At 41.7% G+C, this 15,596-nt stretch overlaps 1 protein-coding gene across 1 annotated transcript; it reads right to left on the bottom strand.

The window, feature by feature from the left end:
* Positions 1-362: 362 nt before the first annotated feature.
* On the bottom strand, positions 363-6,204 carry BAG3 (BCL2-associated athanogene 3). The gene is made up of 3 exons (XM_009574688.1): positions 5,858-6,204; positions 3,355-3,735; positions 363-1,685 (listed from the first exon to the last, which is right to left on the bottom strand). The coding sequence occupies exons 1-3, from the start codon at positions 6,143-6,145 to the stop codon at positions 912-914; spliced, it is 1,443 nt and encodes a 480-aa protein (XP_009572983.1). The 5' UTR covers positions 6,146-6,204; the 3' UTR covers positions 363-911.
* Between the last annotated feature and the right edge of the window lie 9,392 nt (positions 6,205-15,596).

The following is a 15,596-nucleotide window of genomic DNA, read 5'->3' as shown; positions in this document are numbered from 1 at the left end:
TTTGCAGAACAAGTTAAGATGCTGTAAAGTAAATTTCTGTAAGACAATAGCAGTAGATACGGATTTCTTAATGTTATAAACATTTCTGTTAAATGGTGAAAGGGCAGAGGGAGAAAAAAGAAAAGAAAAAAAAAGAAAAAGGACATGCTAAGCCAAATTCTTTCCTCAATCCACATGTGATACAGCAATGACATTAAAAGGAAGCAAGTGAATGGAGAAAGGCACATTTTGGTCTTGATGAGAAAGCAGCTGTCAGACTTCAACAACAATGGTGTACTAAAACAAATCTCTATGTTTAGAAGAGTGTATTTGAAACTGATTACTGCCCTTACATTTCCAGCTTATAAAATCACAAGACTAAATTAGGCTTCTGTATTATTTTATTTCCCTCTTAAAATATAGCATCGAAGTCCTGCACACATATAAATATCCCTACAGTTTCTTACACACTTTCTATCCATCATTATTTAAAGTGCCCAACTGTGAACATTAAAAATAAAAACATTACAGTTAAGAGTGGCTACACTTATAGAAGGACTGGTATTCTGACAATGCAGGCCACTGATTTTACAAAAATCACCTGCAAAAGAATACACCCTAAACAACATGCATCAATATTAACCCTGAAGTAGTTGGTTTGGTTTTTTTTCCCCCCACTCAGTTGATCTAAGAGTGATTAATGTACAGGGTTTATTTTTGAAACATGTCTTTTACATAGTGTAAGAATAAAGGATAAATGCATTACTTTCTTTCTAACTCCCTCCTTCCCCCACGAAGTGTTTACTGTGTCCCAAGCTGCTATGTTGATTAAAAACCGGTTGAAAAGAGCTCTGGAAATGCATGCAACTTAAAATTCACTTAAACACACTTTTAAGTTATAAAGTCTGCGAGATTTTAATTTCAGCATCGGGCTACGGTTCAGTTGGATTACTAGATGTGTTTGTCGTGGTGGCGAGATTGGTAAACACTTCTTCCTTAGTTTCAGGCTGATGTCTTTCCATTTTGGTTTCCTCTTCAGCATCTTTATTACTGGTACCTCCTTTGCTCTTGACTACCACAGGTTCAATCTCCATGATTTCCTGTGGTGGCTTAGGCTCTGGCAAATTTGGCTGAAGTCCATCAACTTGAACTGGTTCTGGGACATCTTCTGCTTTCTGTTCAAGTCTTTCCAAAATGTTCTGGACCTTCCTTACACCATCTCTCCTGGCCTGGCGCACATCCGCACGACCCTCAGGGTCCACTGAGTCTAGGGCTAGCAACTCTTTGGTCAAATATTCTTCAATCATCAAGTATTTTTTGTCAGTTTTCTTGCCTTCAAAGGAGTCGACTGCCTGCTCAAGCATTTGTACTTTCTCCAGAATTGCCTCCACTTTCAAAACACCAGGATGCTTTTGAGGTTCTCCTGTTTCCATTGTTTTCGGTGTCGCCGCTTCTTCAGGAGGAGGCCTTTCCTGTGGGGGAACGATCTTAGCCGGGCAGGGAACCTTTTTATCAGCTTTCTCTGCCATGGCTGGAGGCTTCTGGGGTGGTAGTTTAGGATCCGGTTCTTGGTGGGTGACCTGAATCGGTATATATGGTGGCGGCGCTTCAGTTTCAGGTGGTGGGACTGCCTTGTTCTCAGGTTTGATTTCAGGCAGTGGGGATGGTCTTGGTGGCTCTTGAGGTGGGACTTGCTGCTGAGAAACCTAGTGAGCAAGGCAAGTTTGTGTTGAGATATAACGAACAATGCTCCTTATCTCCTTCTAAAGAACAAGTAACCTAACATCCAATTTTCTGTACTTCAAGAAGTGCAATTTTTGCACATGCCAGATAGTTAATCTTTCCTGTGCATTGCTGAATTTTATTGTTTTAAAGTAAAAAAAAAAGCACTGTGCTGAAGAGTTCAGTTACTGTTTTCAAGCTATTGCAGATGATAAGCACCAGTCGACTCTGAAAGACATTAAACTTCAACCCACCAAATCCTGCCCATGCTCACTAAAATCAGCCCTGCAAGCAGTTTTTTAAGATAGGACCTTACAGCAAAGCCCTCAGCTGACTTAAGTCAGTAAGATTTGTTGCAGCTCACTGCAACACAGTCAAGATTTCATCCTCAGTGTGTCACTGAGAACTGGTGTTTCTTGAAAAGCTAACTACTTTGCTGAATTTTAATCACATTTTGGGCTATTTTGATCCCGTTCCTGTTTTCAGGACATTCCTTATTTTGCTAGTGCTTATTTTTACTGATTTTATCTTTAGAGTATTTACATGCAGAGGTTACTATGTCAATCTCATTACACTGTGGCGATTAGAGACAATCCCTGGGATTACTACAGATCTAACAGTCATCAAATCAGAAATCTCTTGAAATTGAGATTAGTTTTGAAATTTTAGCAGAAAACTGGAATTTGTGAGATCTGCGTTTTTCTTCCCCTGTCACCCCCTTCACTTATTTGTGCACGTACACAGTGATTTTGGAAAGGTACTAGATCCAGCTCTCATGGATTTAGATGGCTGAAGTAAAGTACCTACATTTACATTTAAACCGAATAAGTAATGGCCTGCACTGACAATCTGTTACTGCTTTACACATTAAATGTAAAATTTGGTTAGGGAGCTCAGATTTTCACCCGTAAAAATACATTAGCATTATAACCTAGAATATGCCATTCGATTTGAAGTCTTCCTTGTTTTGTCCTAGCACCTGGGTTTTCAAAAATATTAACCTAATTCTGCTCCTGTCATTTTCAATGAGGAATCTCTCCAGAGAGGAAATCAAGGCTTGCTTTTATACATACCCTCTTCTACACACTCACAGTTGTCAAATTCCCAGTAGTCTTTAACTGTGGTTTTACTAAGAATTTTAACATGGAAAAAATGTTCAACAAGCAACATGTTCTATGAGTAAGAGCATGCTTCATATAGGAAGAATAAAAAGCTCTAAGACTAGATTTTGCTGATCCTCTTTCTTCATAACTAAAATTACTTTGTGCATCTGATGCTATCCTAAATGGTTCTGAGACATCAGTGAGGTGTATTTACATAGATGCCACAAATCCCGCAGACCTGATTTTCTTCTCACAAACATAATGCAACATCAGTGACCTCAGTGTAATTACACCAAATTATACTCTGACGAGAGGAAAATCAAATCGTGTATTAAATCACATTTCAGTGATCCAAAGACTCCACAATCCTGATAGGTGGAAAGGCAGCTTGCTGCTAGTGTATTATCTCAGTATCTCCCAATTTGTTTAAATACAGAAATGGAGACTGCTCTACATGCTTTCATGTACCTGTTAGTATGAGCCGATTTTTCAGCTCTAGCCACACTGAACAAAATACCTGGCATGTAATTCCCTTCCCCATCCTACGTACCTGGGGTCTGTCTACAACTGTCTGCACTTTGATGGGAGCTGGGGGCTGTATCTGGGTGGTAACTCTAGCCGGTGAACTTTCGCGGCTCGATGAGCCTCTCTGAGACACTCTGAATGGCGACTGCGCTCGCGTTGTCTTAGGCTCCCTCTCATCTGGTTGAATTTTGTGAAACACTGGTTGGTGGGCTTGGTATTCACTCTGCTGGGCAGGGTAGTGTGTCTTCTGTGCCTGATGGTAGACTTGCGTTGGTTGCCGTTGGATACTTTCGTGGATCACGGGAATTGGAATATAACCACGAGGAAGCTGATGGCTTCCTGCGTTGGGTCTGCCAGAGGACTGAGGGGAAACTGTTGGAGAATCAGGAGCTCCAGGAGATTGAGGCTGCCATGAAAACAAAATGCATTATTAAATTGTAACCGTTTTGTGCTCACATACTTTTCATTTCCAAAGAGAAAAGAAGATAGTTATAGAAACTGAACTTGTGTTTCCGGCACGCAAAGGATCCACTTCCTTGTTTTTTTGGCCAAGGGCCTCACTAGACAAACCACAGAAGTTGTGAGAGAGCATCATTGTAACAAGTAGAAACCTGAGCTACAGCATTCCCAGCCCTCAAATAAGCAGGGAGTGGATGCTCAGTCAGAATGTTTGCTGCTTTTGCATGGCTGTTCCTGTCTAAACCTGTTAAATTTGAGGCAAACTAAAGTTAAGCAAACAAATTATATGCTGGAGACAAAAACAAACCCCTAACAGAGGCATACAACATTCAGACTTCTGATCCCGGTCACACTAACAGATTTGGTTTGGTTTGGTTTTTTTAAAGCATGTAATTCGGTAGCAGACTATGGCAATGCACATAGGGGGGGAAAAGGAGGCATTAGCCATAAGACCTTCCAACACCTTAGCCCCTTGGCACCAGCAGTGAGAGCTGCACTAGCTTAGACCTGCTCTTAGCAGGAACAAGCACCAGGCTTGCTGCAGAATCTCGTTCCTAGCGTGTTCCAGGTTGTGGGGCTGCAGTTTAGGGAAAAGCAGCTTATTTGCTCACAGCTCCCTCCCTCCTCCTGCTATGCCAATCCATCACCTCACCGACTTTGCACCAATTCCAGCAGTTGTCGGGCTATTCTCTGACCAGTTTCACTCAGTAAGTAGGAGGGGAAAAAACTTATTTCCTGACAGGTTTGCTACACAACTCAGTGAAAGGCCAGGTCAGACTGGAGCAGGACAACACAGCCAGAGGCAAGGGCAGGCAAGGCAGGAGAAGGGGAGTAAGACCCCTCTTTTGGTGCTGGTGAACTGCTCAGCTCAGCTGCCCATGAAACAGCAACCTTAAATAAATAAATGCTGGTTTGTATTATGGTACCCGTCACTGCCACTACTGGTGGCCTTGTCAATATGGGGTTTAAAAGCACAATCACAGGCTCTAGTCAGTTGATACCCACACTGCGCTGCCTAAGTTTGTAAGAGCAAGTTCTGAGGTCCTCGGTAGTTATCTCAGAGGACTTTGGTAAGAGGCACGGAAGACGTGTTCCTGAAGCCACCTGCGTACAAGATAAAAGTGTATTCCCAACTGTACAGTGTTGGGAGAAGGAAAAGCCGAGCCTCTTGACCTGGCACTGCATGGACAAGGCTTTGTTAGTCAAGTCAGCTGAGAAACCTGCTAACAGAATTTTAATTACATTGTTCAGACTCCAAACAGGTTTCAGAGCCACCACTGCTGAATTACAGACCTGATGATATATTTTCAGCTTGGTGAAGGCTGAATTTCCTGCTCATCTTACTTTGAATAAAAATGAGGTTGATATTTCCATATATTACAAGAATTCCAATTCTGCTGATTTTCTAGAGAGAACAGGCAAACCAAAATCCTACCTTCTGAAACACAAAGCAAGCAGGGTGACTTTTTTTTGAAGAAGTAGTTCATAGTTTGAAAGTATTTTAACATGCTACTGAATGACAAAAATACTTTACAATTCACTTTTAAAGCTATATATATGTAAATCTATACACTTAATACAACTGAAGTATTAAATTGGAAAGCAAAGATCACAGCAGTACAACTTCTAAAATGGCCTGGGTTGTTAGCTAAGTGGCCACTTTATTTTTTTCTCTCCCACTTTGTTCTCTTTAGTTTCTGACTCATGGTGCAGAACACAAGAGACTTGCCTGTACCCTCTGCTTGTGGGGGAACCGGTATAAACCCTAAAACAATCCTCCCCTGCTGCAGGACCTGCACGGCTCAGAGGCTCCCTTTTTGCAGAAGCCATTTACTTGCATTTGTTTCTGCAGAATCATTCCAGAACGAAAGCAGGCGATGCTAGAAAAACCTTACATATTTACGCTGCCATGACTGTGCACTTTTGCATTCTAATACTCTGGAAGTATTGGGAAAATGTAATCCTATGGCAAGTTTGGCTTTCTGAAGGATAAACTACCCGTGTGACATTCAGGTCATAAATGCTGCAAAGACCAATGCAAACACACCCCAGCAATACTGACAAGTTACCTCGGGTCCGTGTGTGGCCGGCGCTTGGGCTGCTGCAGCTGCCGTTGTCTGTCCACATTGTTTATCTGTCTGAGAAGCCTCCGTCGGTCCCCTCGGAGGGGACTCGGGCCCGGCATAGGCCCCCCTTAGAGGTGGCTGTGCCTGCACTGTGGTAGGCACAGCTTCTGTCTTGTATCGCTGCACAGCAGGCTGCGGAGCAGAGAAGCACGGGTGCTGCTGTCTGCCATCGATGCCCTCGTGGATGACGGGAATAGGGATATAGCCAGCCCGGAGCTTGGGGTATCCCATGTTTCCTTCTCTTGCTGGTGGCTGCTTGGGGCTATCACGAGATGGACCATTTGCTGATGACTGGCCTTCCTAGAAGTTAAAAACATCACATAGCACTTGCTGGTAGCTCGGCTCAATACACCCGGTGAGAAAAAGCTGCCCTAAAGGTCTGTCCTAAAAGCAGTGTCAGCTGCGTATGAGAAGTTCAGACCCTCTTGGGTCCGTGCAGGGCAGCTGACAGCAGGTGCTAACACTCCAGATCTGCAGGCAAGGGAAGAGACGAAGCTAAAAAATCTGCTTATGTACAAGTCTTTCACCCCCTCTTTTCATAAATACCAACTTAGCCATTAAAATACCTGCCTAATTACAACAAGATTTCTTACTTGGCATATATTACTTGCATTTAGCCACCAGCCCACCCCCTTCAGACAGAGCTCCTCCAAACAAGTGCCTGTGCGACATTTCCTTAGCACCTCTCAGAACCCACCCAGTGCTATAGATAACATCTGACAAGAAACTTTCAAGGAAGCCTAATCCCATCAAAAGCGCACTGTTTGCTGGTGGTGTTCTGCCCACTGGCTATCTGAAGAGTTACTAGTGCTGCATACTGAAGGATATATTCACTTTCAGCTACGGGAGGATCCAGTTCAGTAAATACTGAGGGAGAGGAGAAGGGAAGACAGGATAGCGTAACAAAGAGGAAAACGCTAAAAAGCAAGATAAAATAAATCCCTGCATTGTCTGAGTATGCTCACTGGACAATGTCAAAGCTCTGGCAAGGGTGGAAATGGTTTGTACTAAGAGCCCTCACAAGTCCTCTAGTAAGTTCTTCCTGCATCGGTCATTCTATTTTGAGGCCCCGCTAGGGCCAAGTTCCAGATGTATCTCTAAGTCAGATCATATAACAAGCACCTCTGTCATTCAGAGGGTAATGTCATTATTCAGTAAGAGGAGAATGTAGTAAGGGACATATGGTGCAAGTGTTGGAAACCCTATTTTTAAAGAGGTGTTTAAGCTGCAAAAATATTTAATGTCGCTTCTGTACACATTAATATACTAATTCTTTAAGAATTAACTATTTTACCAACCAGATTTTGAATGTTCTTCCTATATGACAGTATCCCCTTAAAAAGTAATTTCTGAGAATTCCTGCAAGCAATGAAACTGCAGAGAATAAAAGCTATTATTTAGGTAAGCTAATAAAATAAAGATAACAAGTACTGAAAGGAAGAATTTTAAAGTCAGAGCCCTGATGTTGCATTTCTATTAAAAAACCCTCCACAAACAAAAGGAAAAATTCCAAAAGAGGCATAGAGTAGAGCCAGGCCTAGAAAGTTCGCACAGAGAAGTAATTTGAAGTTGGCTTTTCCAGTTGCAGAACAAGGATGATCTCATGCCAAGGTCTGCACCGGGATCCACCGCCGACAGATGAGTCATTTTAAATTCACTCTACTGGGAAACCACATTCCTCTGCTGAACACAGGCTGTCCAGGGGCTTCAGGACCCCGAAGACCAACAAGAATTTGCCAATTCACCTTCTACCAGCGTAACGCCGAATCCACAGCACTCCTGGCAGCCATCTCTCCTGAGATCTGGAGGGACGCAGAGTTACGCCAGCGAACTGCATTTGCCGGAAAATAAATTTGAGGTGCGCTCAGCTAGCAACAATGCAAGGACGCGTCAGAGCCAAATGTCTGCCAGGCGAGCGGAGCCGAGCAGGCTGCCGAGCAGGGAGGGAAACTGATGATTCGACAGTCGGAAGAAGCACCTTGCCGCTCCGCGCTGACTCGATGCATTCTGTGCCCGGCGTGCACCAGCTGCTCCGCACAGTCTCCCTGACGGAGGGAGCAGGCGGCAGGCTGCGGGTGTAACCCGAGAGTTCACAGCCAGCCATCCCACCTACAGGCACAGCTCCCACGGCTATAAAAAGGAGATTCACTCACTTCCAGCATTGTCAGACTTCCCGCAGGAAAGGTCGGTGCTGGGAAGGGTGGGCCAGCAGCACCTACAGGTGCCCTGACATGAGAAGAATCTTGGCCACACTTGCTCCACTCCACCTGGACGTACAACAAATCTGCCCTAAGGGATTAGTTGTCAGCTCCTCTCTCTCTTGGCATTTTAGAGGTCTGCAATGTTTTGAACTGCTCCATTTGGGGATAAGCCCTTTGATCTCCTGGAGTAATCCACAATGATAAATCCTTGCCAAGGCTTCAACACGGACAGTGCCCCACCCTCCATTAACCCCCTCCTAGGAGTCTGACCATGGGCTTACCCTCCCTTGTCTTCGTTTTCAGACCCTTGAGGCTGCCCTTGTTTTGAACCACCTTAGCAACCTGAGAAATCTGTTTCTGCAACTTAAGCCCTGGTAAGAAATACAAAAGAAGCAGCCCAAAACCAAAGAAAAATCAGGCTGGACTGCTTTTTCAAACCATTCAGTTTATATCTGAAGTGAAACTTTTGGCAAGTTTAATACTTCTTTTTTTTTTTAATGGAGACACTGGCCCCTCTTTAAGAACCACAGCATAAACTATACTCTCATAATTTGTTATTTATTCGTACAATTTCAGACAACCTGTGCTGCTCCTATGGAAAGTTAGCATTTCGAGTTGGTCCTTTGCTCCAGGCTTTTTTTTTTCTCCTCTGTAGTCAGGTCTGCTAACCTCAGAGGACTTCTGGTGTGTGTGTCTCTCTCTCTCAAAACTGCAGTCATATTGGAGCAGTCCTCAGTAAAGGAACAAATGCAGCATCCCTTTTTTTCCCCACTGTCAGTAGCTCTGAGGCAGACAGATCACAGATTTAGGAAAGGTGCTCTCATCACAGCTGCTCTTCCTGACCCACATTGTTCTCTTCAACACTTCATTAATATTTAACTCTATAAACGGTTTCTTATGTTAGCCAGTTTGTATCACCACATCCTCAACGTTCCTTCTTCTTTCCTGTTCCCTTTCTCCCCACCATTTCACATGTCCATGAACATACACAATCTGCGTGCTTTGAGACACCCTGCACTGAGGCATGACACCGCAGCACCATGACCAAAGACAATAGAGGCCTTGGGGTCAGGCAGACAGCTGCAAGTGGTTCGGGATCGTTTTTAGTGAGGATCCAGCACAACAGCGAGTGCACATGGATCCCAATACTCCCATAGTCAGGCTTTCTGCCAAAGCAGTTCTGTTTTGTGCAAGGGAGTCTGTGTTTCCAGCCTGGACAAACTGGTTCTGGAAGACTTCAGGAGAAGCTCAGGTGTGCCTGGGGACACTGCAGCGAGGGGCAGGAACAGAATCGAGCTCTGGAAAACTCTTGTCATAACTCTACAGAGATTTGTGGATTCCCTCTGAATGCTTTAATTCCTGTTTCACAGGACAGACAGCCAGGAGACCAAAAATGGCCATTTTTTGTTTTTATTTGCCTTCTATCGGATACAATTCTTGCTCATTATATTAACAAACATGTTATCTGAAATAGCCCAGAGCTCACATTTAACACAAATCTGCACAAAAAGATATGATCAATAAATGAATGACAAGCCTTAGTCCATCATCCTCCCCAGTTTAAGTACAAAAACCTGAAGTAAATATCTCCTGCCCTCATCCAAGGAACAAGAAAATTCTGTGGCAATAAAATTAGAAGCAACAGAATGAATTTTCCCGTAAGTAGCAGGACTGACAATCAGCACTGCAAGAATCCTGGCTGTGATCACACGGTTATTTTACATGTAAGAGACAGAATCCCCAAAAAGGAGGGAGCACAAAAATGCAAACAACTCCATCGAGCAGCTCAGAAATTTTGACAACAGTCCTGGCCTACACTTCAGGTAGCCTGAACCATCACCAGAAACTCAGACCCAATCCACCATTTCAGGAGGTGCCGAGCAAATATAAAGGAGTCATCATCGCCAGTCAAACGAGAGAAAAAAGCATCGCTGTGTTTTGAACAAGTTGCGAGTAGGACAGTTGAGCCATGCTGGGAGATCTGCTCAGGAGGAATGACAGTGCTCCCTCCTCTCGGGACGAGGACATGCATTTCTGTTGTGAGGCCATCACCATGATAAATAAAGGTGCAGCCAGCACAAGTTGTGCAACTGGAAAAAACACTTCATACCCCCACATCCTACTCTTGGCTTCCCATGGGAAGGGCACGGTCAAGAGTGACGCTAAAATCCTCAAACTTGCTCAGATTTTAAGTGAGTTCTGACACTGTGTGCCATTGGAATGAAAAAAGTGACAGCAAGAGAAAAAAATAACCTTGCAACAAAACTCCCGGTACAGCTGTACTATCTATCTGGAGCGGATAATGGCATAATGTGCCCCAGTGACTGCTCAAGTGTTATTCCAGACTGAAACATGGAAACCTGCAAATTCAGTCACTGCTGATGCTAGCAAATTGCCACTGAAGTCATCCAGATGGCTGTACCAATAGAATGAAATTTGTCAAAATATTCTGTATGCAGGCTAGATTACTTGAATAGTTGTATTGAACTTGGAATCTCTCTTTTGAGACTGCTTGCATAATACATTTTTAATTCCTCTTATACTAAAACAGTCTACAGAAAAAGAAGTTAAAAAGCAAGTTTTGCTGCCATCACACTCTTGCATTTTTCTTGACCTGTACTGGTATTATGTGTAGTACAGTAAATTCAGTTCTCTAAAGCAAATATGTATTATATACACATGTAGCTCTTGCAGAGCAGCAGTGCAAATATTTAAATTGTACTTGTTTTGTAAATATTATCTAGCAAAGGAACACAGGTTTTACAGACATTACCAAGAGATGACATACCTCTTTCTGTATGCAAACAGAAGGTCTTCTGACTTCAGTATGGTTCTGAACTTTTAAGCTGCTGCTGTAAAGAGTATCATGCAAATAAAAGTATTCTGGTTGCTCAAAGACTGAGAAAATGCCAGTATCTGACAAAATCTGACTTGAGAGCTCACTTTCCATGATTTTAAGCCTGCATCCTATATATTTAAGAAGAAGGATAGTACGATTCCATTCTTTCACAACAGAATACAACAATGTAACTGAGTGACTGAAATAACGACAACTAAGTTTTCTTTGCACGTATACTCAAATCTGTTTATCAGAAATTGCCATGAATAACCAAAAAGCCAGTAGCACCCAATATTCAAATCTAAGAATGATGTACCAATTCTATTTATTTACAAAAAAAAAACGACACACCATTTTATGTCATGGAAAGGCAAAACTTTCACCATTGGAATTGGATTCCATACCTGCTTGTATTTTACTTTTGGCCAGACCTTTTTTTTTTCCTTCTCTGTTACACTAACTAGACAAATCAAAACTACTCCACTAGCTTTCCTACAGATAGAAATCAGCATATCCAAGTATTCCTTGTAGCTTGATTAAAGTACTAAAAAGTTTCTCAACAGTGCTTTGTGTTTAAGCATATTAATAGTACGACATTACCATAAAGTATGTTTCATTAATACTTCCCAGAGAACTATACAAGTGGGAAGGTGGAGAGTGATTTACTCTCAGCGCCGACCCCTAACTTCCTACTGCTGTGCTTCAGCCGCTGAAGATTTTTACATTCTCACTCTTTTACTCACAATTTGTACTTAAATATATACACTGAGCACATAGGCATTTGAGCAAGATATCATTAGCTAATGACTGAAGGAAACCATGAATAAGCATGAGCTGTCTCAGTAGAACTTCGTGTCGGTCACATCATGTAACCCATTTATACACCAAGCTGCTTTTGATGTTTTGCTTGTTGAATGCTGAGTTTTATTTCCTAACATACGCATGTGTAGGCAAATAGGCCTTTTGTTCTCTCTTGTAATTATCATGTTGTATTATACAAGTATTACATTAACATATGCTCTAACTGGTGAAGCTCAATGATGTCATTAGAAATAAATAAACACTATTGAAAATTGAAGGAGAAATCTAATCCTAAGCTTTCCAGAACAGAGCGCCTTACTGGAGCAAATATGTTGGCTATCTTGCAAACCAATCTTGTTTCAGGAACTAAAACTGTTCTTTTTGATCACTAAGATGATTCTTTCTTAGGCTAAAATGGCTTGGCACAGACATGATGACACTTGCACACAAGTGGAAGTTGGCCCATGCACAGAAAGCATCCGATGGGCCAAACTGAACATGTTCAGAGAAAGCAGCAATGACTGCTATGAACAGCAGAGTGCTCTTAGGAGAGAGCTGGTATCACCACCCATCCTGTCAGCTTTAATGGATGGGGTTAAAGAAAAGCCCTTTAGAGCGCTAACAGAAATATCCTTGTCAAGGGTGATGAGAATGACACACTTTATTCAGTTATTTCTGTTCGCTGCCTGCTTACCTAAGAAGCAGGTGGTCAACCTGTTGCCCTCCTGCTCTTAGCTGTGATCCAGAAATTTGTAACACAGAGCAAAGTACAAGCCTCAAGAATTAGCAAAACAGTGCCCCATAAAAGAAAGAGAGTAAGTAGCTAACAATTGAAGAGTTGGCTGTGAATTTCACAGGTTATAGTCAGGGTCTACATTTTCATCTAAATTTCATTTTGCACACAGCAGTTTTCTGACTTCAGTTGCTTAACCAGCAATTTTCCAACACTATAAAAACACTTGCTACACTGCACCCTATTTATCAATTGTAAGGTTTTGCCATCAGCCATAAAAACGTACTTTCATGCTACCTGACCTACTGGGTGATGTTAGACAAGTCGCTTCACCACCCCATGTCTCATTTTCCTGTCTGTAAAACCAAGAAAAAAATAAAAAGAATCAAACCAACAGCTTCTGCAACATATTTGAAGATACAGCATTTTTCATCTATAATTAAGTAATGTAATTTGTGTGAACAAGCCATTTCTGCTATTTTATATTTATATTTAACTTGGCATGAAGAGAGGGCGTAGCTGCCACAGAAAAAGGTGGAGACAGAGCTTACCTAGAGAGTGATACTGTCTATATACCCCAAAGCGTATTGGATTGTTACCTGCCTTATCATCATTCAAGTGGGAACAATTCTATTTTTGCTGTGTGGTTACGGAAAAGTCTTGCCTGTGTATAGGTTATAGGTGTTAAAAATATGATTCCTAGGTACGAATGCTGCCACCTGGCACAAGTATTCTTCCTTTCTCCTTCAGAGAAGAGGTACGCTGTGTCGAGAGTTACACAGAACCATGCAAGACCTTCCTCGCTTTTTGGCCAGACCTACTGCCCAGACACTGCTGCATTATTTCTACTGTCATTTCTTCGTGTTCCTTTTCTTATTTCTGATTTGATCCACTCCTTGTTTTCAGATTAATTGGTATCTCCATAAATTGAATCCCTGCTTACCATGTTCTGTCAAGGGGGCTTTAAATAACTACAAAAAGCAGCTTCAGGGAACTTGGACAAAGCCAGTACACAACCCTCCAAAAATCCCCTACCGATCATTTTGCAATTCCTACATAGTATGCATTTTATATACAGTACCTGTATAATCCAGTTACTAATTTATTAAAGGACGGGTGAACTGTACACCTGACTGTGACAGAATGCACATGAGCATAAGTAATGTAAAAAACACTGCAGGTAAGAGAGACCCAAATTGTTACCTCTTCTTACATTCCCTTCCACTGATGTGAATGACTGCAAAAGACGCAGAGTTTCAGAGAGGCTGTACTGAACTTTTGATGCAATTTCTAATTTGGTCTACCAAGAATTTTTCAGTCAACTCGAACGTGAGAAGTCAGTGCTCAAAAATAAGTTCACTGCTAAAGAGATGAGAATCGAGTGACTTAAGACTTATTTGGGGAAGCAGAGACAAAAGAGATGCAACAGTCATGAAGTAACAGGAAGGGTGAGGATGGAAACTTAGGTGCAGTTAGTTGTTCCCCAAATACCAATGAAGCCATCAGTAAGAGGGCAAGATGGCAGCTTCTTCCTTTGTTTAGGCCTGGGCAGTCATTGTTGCAACCAATAAATATATCACTTTTATGACCGCTCCCTGATTTTGTGGCTGGCTTTTATGTGCTACAGCTTTTATCTCAAACCTAAGGCATTAGCGAGCTATCGATCTTCGTAATATTAGTTCAGTGAAGCTCAGCACAGTCAATTCTTTTGGTCTATTTTTAGCTGCAGTATTTCCCATTGGGTTTTACTGCATGTGGAAACAACATATAGAAGAGGCATCAATAAAGACTTACACAAGCCTTGTTTCTGTTTTCTTCTTTAAACGTAATCTTTTTTTATCAATACTTTGGGGAATACCAAGTAAATAATTTAACGTTTTAAGACAATCTTGCAGAAAGTACACTGAGCTGTGATGGCCTAAGTTAGCACAGAAAATACCAAAAACAGCTAAGCACAGGAAATCAATAATTCTACCAAAGAAAAGATAAGAACAACAGTGGCATTGCTAGTAAACACTTTTTAAATAAAAGTATGCATATCCATGCTTCATTATATTGATTGTACCTTATTCTTTTAATGTCTTACTGTTAACTAATTAGACACCTGGAAGAAAATCATTACCACAACAGAGGTTTTGTTAATAAATGTTTTTCAGTCATTTGCAAAGTCATGGCTTATTTCTCACTGGAGTACAGTAAGTTCTTTCTCAGGAAGGTCTCCCTAGTCCAGCCTTATACTGCAATAATTTCATACGAGTGACAGAGCTAAACACGCAGAGGAAGGACACCCATCCTTCATGTGGGTAAAAAAAGGCCAGACTGAATGAGAAAGTAACAGAGCGCCATCTGAATTGATGAAAGCATCTAAAATACGTAGTTAAATGCAAAATCAAGGCCTAGTTCCGTTGATTTAAAATGGCTCTGTCATGGGTTAAAATTTTAAAAGAGCCATTTCTCCCTTTACCTGATTATATATCTGGTGCAGTTTACTGCAGTCAGCATAGTTACACTGATGTCACTCCTAGAGCAAGTGAGAAGACCAAGATCAACCACTTGGGAAAAATGGGACTTCAGTATTAACACTGTCTCAGCTATATTACTTAGCTAAAAAAGCTCAGTTAGCTTTAGACCTGTGCTCCGTTCGTTGTCCACCTGCAGTGTCATACCTCATTTCATTGCCTAGGTCTCTTCAGAAAGGGAACAAATATTCAGAGAGAGAACATTGATACATACAGTGTAAGGGTTACTTAAAGACCATCAACAAAACTGCTAATTGAGATCAACAAAATCACTAGTTTCACTGGCTGATTTCAATGAAAACAAGGCAGCGATAAGTCAGTGCAAGTTTGGTCTTTGTATAATTATCCTTGAAAAAATGCATGAAGTCTGACACACACAGTCAGCTTTTGCAATTCTCACATCAGTTCCAAAAGTGAACCCCAAGTTCTCATTTGAGCTAGACTAAGAATGAGGGAAATCAGAAAGCTGTTCATATCTAGTCTCTCTTTCTCTCTTCCTACCTGTTTAGGTTTTTTAAAAAAAAAAAGTCTAATGCCTTCAAAAAAAATCACTGTTGGATTTGAAATTCAATGTCAGTGGGTAATCTGT

Source organism: Fulmarus glacialis, unplaced genomic scaffold, assembly GCF_000690835.1.
Source record: "Fulmarus glacialis isolate BGI_N327 unplaced genomic scaffold, ASM69083v1 scaffold11133, whole genome shotgun sequence".
Taxonomy (NCBI): Eukaryota; Metazoa; Chordata; class Aves; order Procellariiformes; family Procellariidae; genus Fulmarus; species Fulmarus glacialis.
Note: the sequence above shows the minus strand (reverse complement) of the source record. Positions and strands in the feature narration are given on the sequence as shown.